Source organism: Arvicanthis niloticus, chromosome 16 (assembly GCF_011762505.2).
Source record: "Arvicanthis niloticus isolate mArvNil1 chromosome 16, mArvNil1.pat.X, whole genome shotgun sequence".
NCBI classification, from domain to species: Eukaryota; Metazoa; Chordata; class Mammalia; order Rodentia; family Muridae; genus Arvicanthis; species Arvicanthis niloticus.
Window position 1 is genome coordinate 53,560,799 of NC_047673.1, and position 12,760 is coordinate 53,573,558.

Here is a 12,760-nt window from a genome sequence, read left to right on the forward strand (position 1 = left end):
ATACGTAAGATGCTCTAGGTGTCTTATATTATTAACACACACCCTGTCTCAAATAAAACTATAATAGTCTGTGGCATTGTAACCAGAATAGTCATATCAAGTTGATTCTGAATGCTGACCGTATTCTGTGTACATATGTATGAGCTATTGGGGGACAATGAGCAAAGTCACAGAATTAGTCCTTCCTTCCATGTCACCCTTCCTTAGACTCACTAACATGATCCAAATCTTTAAACACACACACACTTACACATGATATAAAATAACTCTACAATCATACTATACCGTTAACCATTCTTATACTTGTTTTTATTTTAAATTAACATACAGCTACTAAATATCACTGTGGCAATTTTGAATGAACTGTGTTTAGTGTGTTCTCCTTCTGTCTCATCTCACCCCTCCCCATTATCCTATCGTCCTGTATATCCACTTCCTTCTGTCTCTTTTCCTTTCAATCCCTGTGTCCTTTAGTCCAGCATCTGTCCAGCATCATGACCTAAATTTCCCTCCATTAGTCTCCTTTCTCATTGGTGAGGCTTCACTCACATTTATAACCACAATGTATAAGCACGTATGCACTGTTGGCTCAGATTAACGTATGAGACAGAGCACAAACTCCCAGAATTACCGTGCAGGTCTGTGGACTGCTGAAAACAAACATACCCATAAATTTAAAGTAAAAAAAATAATTTGAATAAAATAAAAGTTCATAGGAAAGGTCAGTAGGTAAAGAAATACCTTTGAAACTATGCATTAAATTAAAGAGATGTGGTAAAGGACAGCACTGCACTCACTGTTACATGCATGCAAACTACGGACATATCTGTTCAAATGTATCCTCCATCTTGGAGGGTGTGAAGTGGTAGCCAGAGTCTCTGTGATTCTAACTCCTTTCCTGGTGAGCTGATGCTGTCAGTCAGCTATTTCATTCATAGCTCAATCTTTCAAGGAACACTAGGGAGAGATTTCACACATTATCTGCGTCACACTGAGTCAGGTCTGGTGGACCCCTCTGCACTGAACCAGGGAAGCAGATGGTGCTCTCCCATGAAGTGCTTTCCTGAATACAGATTCAGATTGGACTCCCCAGCTGGGAGCCACTGAAGTGCTTTCTTGGAATTCCAGCTATGCGTGTAATACGTTATTTCACATAGGCTGAGAAACTAGAAACAGTGCTTTGTTTCCCTGGACTTGAAGTATTACATCAGTTTGACTCTTTTTTTGTTCTTGCTTTGTAGTGTTTCCACAGATGGCACAAACTTGCTAAGGTAGTTTTCATATCAAGTACAGCAATGTCCATTCAGCAGGTTTCAGGTGCTAAGGCTAAAGACGGGTACTGGAGAAAACCTCAAGTGAGCAAAGATATGGCTAAAAGTGAAGGGAACTCTACAGTCTGGGAAAGAAAGAACATCAGTGCTGAGGAGCTGCTGGCCTGTGGCTGGGGGTCTCAGCTCCTCCCACTTCTGAGCAATCAGAGGGCAGCATTACACTGCTTCATGCAAGCTCCTTGCATCCTCTGTGGTTTAAAGCTCGGAGCAGACATTCATGAACAGCAGTCTGAGTTGCAGTTACCGACACAAACTACAGGTGACTCTTCTTAGTCTCTGAAAGATTCTTCAAGAAACAAAACTGTGATGTTTATAGGAGGAGAGTACATTTGCTTGTCACAGGAAGGCAGCTAACAGAGATGGACCTGATAACTCACATTTCTTCATTAGGAAAGAGACCACACACACACATGCATGCACACGCACACGCAATGCACTCCATATACATATGTAATCTATCAAAACTATTATCCTTAAATTTCAAATTCAGTAATTTATGTTGTGTGGAATCAATAAGCTTAATCTTTTGGAAGCTATGCTCAATCATTGTGTTCAAATCAAATAATATACCCCATATTTAAGTTATTTTAAAATCAGTGAATCAATCTATTCATCTATTTGTCCTTGAGCAGTTTGGGGTATGGTTGAAAAAACACACAATTAAAAATATAAACAAGTTCAATCGTATAGATTGAAACTGATAACTATTGGAAACACCATCTGCCTCTACCATGTATACAATACAGACACAGCTACAAAGGAAATGACTAATATCTTACCAAGGAGAGGTGACTTCCTCCAGTAACCATCTCTTACTTCAATGTAATCATACCAGCACAAACTACTCTTGTATAGGTCCATCGTGGTAAAATTCAAGACAATCTGCAAAGCACAGGGAGTAAAATTTACTGTTAATATATAGAGATTTGATTGCAAGGGGGAATGCAAGATGACAAAAATAGACTCCTCTTGTCTATATTCATAGAGCCCTGGCAACTTAATTAAAAACTTGAAACTGCATGTTCTTATTCTCATTAGTATGGTCTGCATGTGTGTGAGCACTCACATGTAGGAGATCATGTTAGTGTGTGGGTATTACATGTGCACACCATGTGTATAAAAGTCAGAGGGCAGCCTCAAGTGTCAGTACTCTGACATCTTCCTCTTTGTGTTGGAGAAAAGGTATCTGACCGATCTGGAACTTTGCCACTTAAGCTCTACTGGAGAGAACTCTTGGGAAGCCTCTGCCTCTGTCTTTGCACCTCTGCTGGGATTGCAGGGCCATTCGCTTTGTCTGACACTTGATTCAGCTTCGTAATCTAGAGATCCGAACTCAAGCTATCACTTTACTAAACAAGCCACCCCCCAGCTGCATTCCTATTAATACTTAATAAAAGCAACAGCCACACAATGTTAACCACTGGGTATAGATAGCATTTTAGCAATTAATCTGAAATCCATAGTTTTAATGGGAGCAGTCCTAAAACAAATCGGAACCTTTATTCAAAAAGTTTATTTTGAATTTTTCCTAGGATTAAAGGTTTGAACCATGAATAACTTCCACTTTTTCCATGAATGACTTCTTTTTAATAATTTATTTCAAAGACAACCATCAAGACAACTATAATTATGTTAAAAATAAACACCATGCACTCTGTTCCCAGAACATAATATCTTTGTGTGTGTTGAAATGTTTAAATACAGCTCTAACATTCAGATTTATCCATTTGAGTGTGATTAAAGGCAGATGGCACAGCAGTTCTCCAGATCCAAGAACGTACATGCGAAGGCTTCTGAGCTGGGCGACCTTGCATGCGGCCCTTTATCCTTCTCTTTGTTTGGAACGATGCTGCTTTTTATAAAGATAAAACAGTCCTTAGGAAGATAATTTTCCTCATGGCTTCATAAAACTCTTCATCTTTTCAAAGCTTATCTTTTCTTTCCTCTGTTATACCAAAAGTACAATGGAATTAACAAGAGACATGTACTTCTGTAATGTCAAATTATTTTAAAACCGTTTTGTATATTCAAAAGCTCAATTAACCCTCTGGTACTTTAAATATATCTAATAGGATTTAGGCTCATAATAAATTTGTTCTTTAGAAACTGAAATGGATGATAGCCAAAAGCAATAAATTGTGAATATTTAAAATGCCTTCCTATAAAACTATGGTTTATAACAATGTTCAAACAACCTTTTAGTGAGAGTGGAAAAGCTGGATACAAGTCAAGAGAGAAAGAGGAAGGAGGTAGAAAAAGAGAGAGGGACAGACAGACAGACAGACAGACAGACAGACAAAGAGACAGAGACAAAGATAATAAACTAACCTTCTGACATCCATATTCCAGAGCACCCTGCCAATGCTGATAAAAAAATGCTTTCCTCTTTATTTCATTATTATCAATATGAATATATTAATATCTATTATATTCTGATGAAGAAAAAAGGAATGGGTGTGGATTTGGGTGGGAAGAGAGCTCAGGGAGGGGAAACCGATCAGAGTATATTGTATGAAAACTATCTATTTTAATAAAAATAAATAAATAAAAAATGTTCAATAGCATTAATAATCCAAGAAATCCAAATGAAAACCACAGTGAAGTACTACTTCATACCTATTAGGAAAACTGTTTGAGAAAGACAGAAAGATTAAAAAGTAGGTATGAATGTGGAAAAAAATCCTTGTATACTGTTGAGAATGTAAACTGGTTTACCCATTATAGAAAGTAATGGCTTTTCCTTAAAAAATTGAAATTTATACACTATAGTATCTGCAAATTTTACTTTGTTATATGAAAATATAATTTAAAAAACCCACTATCTTGTTGAGGAGAGGAAAAGAAAAGAAAGGAAAGGAAAAATAAAAGAAATGAAAGCTGATCACTGGGCTGGGGGGAGTCACACACTGGATAAAGAAAAAATATGCAGCAAAACATGAGATCTATACCTAGTACAAAGGCAGGGAACACTTGGAGCAAGCAGAGCAGCTAGGTTATCCAAACTGGTACACTCTGGGTTGGACTGAGAGACTCTGCATTGATGTGCAAGATGGAGATCAATGGAGGAAGAGCCTCTGGTTCTGCATGCATGTGCATGTATGCAAATGAACATGCCTAGTCCTACATACATGTGAACACACGTATATACACCCATGCACATTACACATACACACAAAAACAGGGGAAAAGTAAAAGGAAGCACTACTTATAGTAAAACTCATCCTGAGCCTGCACCTTCACAGTGTGAAGAATCAAGGTCACTGTAAATGAACCTTTTGAAATTTATGTCTAGGTTCCATAATGCTCACTGATGAAATTTTACTACAAAGTTGGTTTCAGTTGTCTATATAACTCAATATAGCCACTTTTGGTTATTAAAAGACAACAACTCCCCAGATTGAGACAGTGGAAATGCATTTCAAGGTTGCAACCCATCACCTTTCTCTTATACCCGTTTTCATAAAATCACCTCTTTGTTTTTAATCTTCCCAATTTGCACATTCCCTCTCTTTCCTCGTTTTGCTTTTCCTTTAATTAGTTTTGTTATCCTAAATAGTTTTTAAAAGTCCCCAAGTACCAAAAAGCACAGTCCAGATCGTTCTTTTCTTTCCTTCTCACGTCTCCTTCCACAACTGACAATAAAAAGATTATATTTCTGAATTATTTTTAGCAACTCTTCCAAACATTTTCTACACCAACAAAACGTTAGACTATTCTTCAGATATGGCTGGAATATAATATCTGGATTTTTTGTTACCTTAATTCCTGTTGTTTGTACCTACTAAATATGAGTGGTAACACCTGTGTTCCATAGTTTTATTTGTATTCTACCTACAGCAGAAACAGGGCTTCAGATCATCTTCATTATGTGAGAAATCCATGACTGTAGAGAGTCAGAGGTGGAATAAAGACATGAAGAAGCTAACTGAGGTTCCTGGGTGGCCTCTCTTAAACTTAAGAGGAAATTTTACAATCCTGTACAAGTAGTTTCAATTTCCCTCCTAAAGGAGGAAAAGAAATTAGCTCAGCTGGAAATACATTTATCATCAAAATCAACCCAAACTGAAAATGATGTGACTGAACCTCTAACAAACAGTTAATACATGAAATCATAGACACACCCTCCACACACACACACACACACACACACACACACACACACACACACACAGAGAGACACACACAGAGCTAGACAAGAGGATAATTCTGAACAGAAGAGTTTCCTATCTTGTTTTTAATCTTCTAGTTTAAGCTCCAAGCACCATGGAGGAACAAAACCGGCCTGACACTAATACGAAACACAGAATCCTTTAGAAGTAGAAAATGTAATAAAGATACGTTTTCTAAAATCAAATCTTGGGGCTGTGACTATGGAGGTAAAACTCTCAGCCTTTGAGTAATGCTGCTAGAAGAATCCCTAGTTGAATTACAAATCAAAAGCACTTGGTAAACACTGGCTTGTTTTCTATTATAATACTTTATATAAACATATTGCTTCTATCAAAGAATAATAAATGAATGCTGCATTAGAAGAAGTATTTCATTCCTGGTGATAATAAGCATCAATTTGAAATTAATCGCAGCGCCTTCGGAACACAAATGGAGACAAAGCAGGGAGGAAGTTCTCAGGTTTCCTGGTCTGTGAGGAGATTCAGTTGCAAAGTTTAAGTGATAGACTTGCAGCTGAGTTTGCTCATTAAAGACTCTGTTTGACAGTGCTGCAGAGGGAGGAATCTTGAAGAAAGGCAGATCAGCTGTTTAAGGGTCTGGACATCTGCAAGTCTCCAGAGCAAGAATCAATGACCATCAGCATGATCAAGACAATGCTGACTGACCCCTTACACAAATTCCATGGCACTCTTCAAAGGGCAATTCCAATAGCATTGGCACCTTTAAGAGATAAGAAGAGGGAACATACGCACTGAGTCCATTTGGTCGATGTTATTTAATGGCTTTCGGAAAAAGACATTTGAATCAAAAGCAACAGAATATAATACATTACTGGACTCTCGCCAGAGGAAACCTAGGGAAATCTGATGCACTGCATTTGCTAGCTACACAATAATAGTAATAGAGTTCTGAAGTCATAAATCAAGTCATTAAACTATTCTATAGACGAATTCTATCTGTAGCTCATTTTCACAAACAAACAGTTGTAACAATTCTCTACCATATTGTCTATGTCACTTGTCTATGTCACTTTGGGCACTGTATTGTCAGAAATGAATATTTATGGCAAACTTATAAGAGCAAAGTTATTGATTACATGCCCTTTGTAATCCAGAAGCTATTGACTGTTAACATTATATCAAAACTTACTTTAAACTACAGGGAAAAAAATTCTTTCTTCTAAAATTAGAAGCTATTCATTATAGTACATAAAAGACTTGGGTTCAAGGTCAAGTCCTTCTCAGATTTTTAGTTTACTTAAACTTTCAAATGTTGAGGAAATCTTTTGAATAGGATGTTATCATATGAAACTTGCACTACCATAATTAGATTGCAAAGGTTTTAGTTGGATTTTGTGAAGGAAAACCAAGTAGACAACCCTCAAGTACTGTGAAATGTACATGTGTGTATCAGGGTCATTGTGAATATTCAAGCATCCATCTTAAGACAAGGGTAGAACCAAGAAATAATACACAAGTAATAAAATAAATAATAAAATAATCCCAATGATATTCTGCTATACACATAGATCAGTACTTTGTCTATTCAACAACAGAGAGGCTTCCTCTGGCAGCAGATAGTAGAGAGACCCACAGAAAGACAGTATGTAGAATGAGAGTATAAATCAGAGAGCTCCATGAGGTCCCTACCCTCAAACATGGGGAACCCAGTGAAAGAGAGGAAGGAAAGATTGTAGGAGTCAGAGGGAATGGAGGACACCAGGAAAACATGGCTCACTGAGTCAACTAAGCTGGGTGCATATGGGCTCACAGAGTCTGAAGTGGCAGGCAGGGGGCCTGTGTGTGTCTGCACCAGTACTTCTGCTGTGTATATATGTGCATATATGTGTAGCTGTTAGCTTCGTGTTTTGTGAGACTCCTATCAGTGGGAGTGGGTGTGGTTTTCACTCATTTGTCTGCTCTTGGGGGTCTTTCCCTCCTGTTGGATTGCTATGTTCACCTTTGCTTTGCATTCTTTTTGTATTTTGTTTTGTCCTTTTTGGTTGTCTCTTGGAGGCCTGCTCTTTTCTGAAGGGAGACAGACAGGGTTCCAGGAGAGATTGGAGGTAGTATGGGAACTATGAAGAGTGGAAGGAGGGGGAATTGTGGTCAGGATGTATTTAATGAGAGAAGAATCTATTTTCAATTAAAAAAATAAAAGAAGTGTAAACAAACAAAGCATCAGTTCATTTGTCACTATGCTGTGAAACATTTATTAAAAAGACATTAACTTTAAAGTTCCGTAAGAAAACCATCCAATTACAATGAGGGATGTAAGGGAACCCAAGAATTAATGAGAGACTTTGGGACTGTCATTGAAGTCTCTGTCTTTATTAAAGTTTAGATGACCCCAAGTAGTCAAACTTTTCTTAGAGTTCAATTATATGGCAGATGGGGGGTGGGGGGGGGGGGAAAGTAGAGATTATATTGTCAAAGGAATTCTTCTACTTAAAAGTGTATAATAGCCAGGCAGTGGTGGTGCACGCCTTTAATCCCAGCACTTGGGAGGCAGAGGCAGGTGGATTTCTGAGTTCGAGGCCAGCCTAGTCTACAGAGTGAGTTCCAGGACAGCCAGGGCTACACAGAGAAACCCTGTCTCGAAAAAACAAACAAAAAAAAGTGTATAATAGTATTTGGGTTTTGAATGTTGTATCAGACATTGCCTGGCATGAAAGACAGTTTTTTTCATGTCTTCTTTACCTGCATTCTCCATCTTTTTCTAGCTAATCGACAACTTCCACATACCATGGAATCTCTAAACATACTGCCTCACCATCAACCTTTGACATAGAAAAGTATTACTCTTCGCTTCCTAGCTAACACAGTAGCTTCCAAACTTATTGCTCTTTGGTTTTTACCTTCATGCACCTAGAATGTTTCCTGTGCTTCGTGACCATATAAATTTTAGGAAAGTCTGCCTCCCATCAGTTCACAAGCGTCAAAGGTTCAAAATCCCTGATGCTTTTCGGCTGACTCATATTTATGTTCTGAAGCATGTTTACTCCTAACTAAAGACCTATTGGTAATTACTAGCTTTAGTGCCCTGACAAAGCTGCCTAGTGTTAGTATCAATTCCTAAAAGTGTTCACAGGTGTGCCTAGATTCCTCTTCCCTTTTCCCATTTCTTGTCACTCTTCCAGTCTTGATGAAAAGCTACCATAGATTCAGTTATCTTCAGACCCCCAATAAAATCTGAGTGCTACTATATACCCACAATAAATTGCATTTTGCTTTCCTCTGATATTTTCCAAATTCAGCAACGGCATTTTTGGTTTACAAGTTTTCATAGTTATTGATATCAAATATTTATTTTACATGTCAGAATATACACCTATTTGAATAAGATCAGAAAGATATATGTGTGTGTGTGTGCATATATATATTTACACACACAATTGCTCACTTTACATATCTTTGGCAATATAAGTGATAGACTGTGAATCATCTTGATGTATAGAGCATAGACAGATGAATTAAAAATGTTTGCAAAAAGAGGACACTTAAATGACAGATTCAAATGGGATATACAGAAAATAAAATATGGAGACTATTCTAACTCTATTTGAGACATAAGCAATCTGCCTTTGTTCAAAGGTCAATCAATTGTAACTCACAGATAGATCAATACTATATGCTTCTGCCTGGTCACCACAACTAAATTCCGAGCCGTGCATCCTTAACTGTTAAAACACCAAGAATAGTCTTAGACTGAATTGGAATCGCTTTACCTTGGGAGACTGGAGCCTTAGAACATATAGTAGTGAACTGACAGCCTTTGATTTTGATTGTGAGAAATGCCCATAAAATCCAACTTTCCGTCTTACCCACTTTGAGTGTATAGACCTGTATTAGTAAACTAGCTTCACATTCTTTTATACTTAGGACCTTATTTTAAAAACAAACATTTTCTCATATAAAAACAATGTGTGTGTGTGTGTGTGTGTGTGTGTGTGTATTGGAGAAAATGAAAAGAAGAAATGTGAATTGGAGGAAATGAAAATAAAATCTATTTATGAGCTTCTTGTAGTGAATTACGCATCCACCTATAATTTTGCCTTTGGTGCATGCCATTTAAAAGTTGACACATTTAGGCATATGATGTTTAACTTGCGATTATACTGTAAGTTCTATACCATATTCATGTTTTCTTGTTCAGTTTCCTTCCCAAGTTTTCATTATCAGATCAATGTTCCAAAAAGTGCTATTGATGAAATAGCCAGTATGTAATTTCAACATTGTACAGGTTTCAAAATGTCTCCCTAGAGATAACCACAATTTCATCTTCCTAGAATTTGAAATCTGCCCATCATTTGATAATATAATTCTATTCTATCTGTGAAGGGTTGGGATTGAAATGGGAGACATCACCATTGGTTTGAGGAACATCCCCCTCACAGAGTGACAGCCAATGACTTCATGGTGAATACATAGAGAACTGCACTTGTAACTCAGAAGGGTTTCTGATGCTTCAGGCTTCTGCTTCTGTGGTGCTCATTCTTACTGTGGGTCGTTTTTAAAAAACAAATTTGATGTGTGAATACCACCAACATTCTATTAAGCTTCTGTGCTATCCGTGTATATTTTACTTGGTACTTTTATTTTATAACATACACAAGTAAGTATTTTTCAACTTCTAATTCAAGTGCTAGGCACTTTTCTTTGAATTTAAAGAATCACATTTCTTCAAAAGAATGATATGATATAAAATTCTAATTTCTCACACATCATTATAAATTATTTCAAAATTGTTTATTGAAAAATGCTGTTTTTAAATTTATTTAAACATGTTCTTTATATATGGATGTATCAAATGTGGACAATAGCCTCAGGCCATGTTAGTCTGTTGATACAAGAGGTTCTTTTGACAATGCCACACACTCTAGGTTCCAGAAGCTTCTCATGCCTGTGTATTAGATTCAGATGTAATTTACTCAGCAACATTGACATTTTAGCCAGCGTTATCTTCCATTTACCAACATTTCACATCTTCAATATACTTTAGAAAAAAAATCTTGGTTTTTTCCAAACAAAAAAATCTATTGGAAACAGGTTTAGAACCACATTTTTTCATGGATTTGGTGAAAACTGTACATTTATAACGGTACAGTTAACCATCCTGGAAAATATTGCATCATTTTGCTCATTTTAGTTGCATAGCAAGGTTTTCTGTTTCTAAATTTAGTTACATATTAGTAACATTTTTTGTTTGAAGACCTCTAGAGTTCTGCTTTAATTCTTTTATGTTCCTTTTGAAGTTTTCTTTAACATGAGGAAAAAACATGTGTGAGAAAAGTAAAAAAAAAAAAAAATTAGAACATATACAATGGGAATATCCAAGTTAACTGTTCGGGAAGAGTCATGGCTGGAGAAGAGAGTCACTGTTTTTAAATCTAATCCTAAAGTAAAAGAAGCTGGTAGAATAATAAGAAGAGATTGAGGATTTATAACTCAACCCTGTGAGGGAAAACTCATGATCCATATATAGAAAGAACAACAAATCAATGGTTAGCTGCAAGCATCTGCCTCTGAATATGTCAGATTCTGGCAGACCTTTAAGGAGACAGCTATATCAGGCTCTTGTTAGCATGCACTTCCTAACATCCACATCAGCATCTACCTTTTGTGACTGTACATGGGATGGATACCATACCAGGTCGAATGGTCTCCAGAAGGCCCCTCCTTCAGTTTCTGTCCCACATTTAGTCTCCATATTTGCTCCCTTGAGTATTTTGTTACTCCTTCTAAGTAGGACCAAGGCATCCACACTTGGTCTTCCTTCTCCATGGGCTTCATGTGGTCTGTGAGTTGAATCTTGGCTATTTCAAGCTTTTGGGCTAGTATCCACTTATCAGTGAGTAAATACCATGTGTGTTTTTTTGTGATTGGGTTAAATCACTCAAAGGATAATATTTTCTAGTTCCATCAATTTACCTAAGATTTTCCTCAAATTCATTATTTTTAATAGCTGAGTAATAATAGTGTAACATTTTTGTATCCATTCCTCTGTTGAAAGATATCTGTGTTATTTCCAGCTTCTGGCTATTATAAATAAGGCTGCTATGAACATAGTGGATCATATGTCCTTGTTATATATTAAAGCATCTTCTTGGTATATGCCCAGGAGTGGTATAGCTGGGCCCTCAGGTAATGCGATGTCCAATTTTCTGAGGAACTGCCAGACTGATTTCCAGAGTGGTTGTATCAGCTTGCAATCTCACCAACAATGGAGGTGTGTTCTCTTTCTCCACATCCTCACCAGCATCTACTATCACCTGAGTTTTTGATCTTAGCCATTCTGACTGGTGTGAGGTGGAATCTCAGGGTTGTTTTGATTTGCATTTCCCTGATGACTAAGGATGTTGATCATTTCTTAAGGTGCTTCTCAGCCATTCGAATTTCTTCAGTTGAGAATTCCTTGTTCAGCTCTGTACTCCATTTTTTAATAGTGTTATTTGGTTGTCTGGAGTCTAATTTCTTGAATTCTTTGTATATATTGTATATAAGCCCTCTATCGGATGTAGGATTGGTAATGATCTTTTCCCAATCTGTTGGTTGCCATTTTGTCCTATTGACAGTGTCCTTTGCCTTACAGAAACTTTGCAATTTTATGAGGTCCCATTTGTCAATTCTTGTTCTTTGAGCATAAGCTATTGGTGTTCTGTTCAGGAACTTTCCCCCTGTGCCCAAGTATTCGAGGTGCTTTCCCCCCTTCTCCTCTATTAGTTTCAGTGTATCTGGTTTTATGTGGAGGTCCTTTATCCACTGATACTTCAGCTTTGTACAAGAAAATAATAATGGATCAATTTGCATTATTCTACATGTTGTCCTCCAGTTGAACCAGCACCATTTGTTGAAAATGCTGTCCTTTTTTCCACTGGACAGTTTTAGCTCCTTTGTCAAAGTTCAAGTGACCATAGGTGTATGGGTTCATTTCTGGTTCTTCAATTCTATTCCATTAATCTTTCTGCTTGTCTCTGTACCAGTACCATGCAGTTTTTGTTTTTGTTATTTTTGTTGTTGTTGTTTGTTTTGTTTTGTTTTTATCACTATTGCTGTGTAGTATGGCTTGAGGTCAGCGTTAGTGATTCCCCAGATGTTCTTTTATTGTTGAGAATAGTTTTCACTATCCTAGAATTTTTTTTTATTCCAAATCAATTTGAGAATTTCTCTAACTCTGTGAAGAATTGAGTTGGGATATTAATGGAGATTGCATTGAATCTGTAGATTGCTTTTGGCAAGATGGCCATTTTTACTATATTA

At 37.0% G+C, this 12,760-nt stretch overlaps 1 protein-coding gene across 1 annotated transcript in view; it reads right to left on the reverse strand.

Moving 5' to 3' along the window:
• Positions 1-12,760, reverse strand: part of Tll1 (tolloid like 1) — a 195,492-nt gene that overhangs the window by 56,239 nt on the left and 126,493 nt on the right. The window contains exon 10 of the mRNA XM_034520913.3: positions 2,111-2,213. Within this exon, the coding sequence (XP_034376804.1) occupies positions 2,111-2,213 (103 nt within the window). The remainder of the gene's footprint in view (positions 1-2,110; positions 2,214-12,760) is intronic.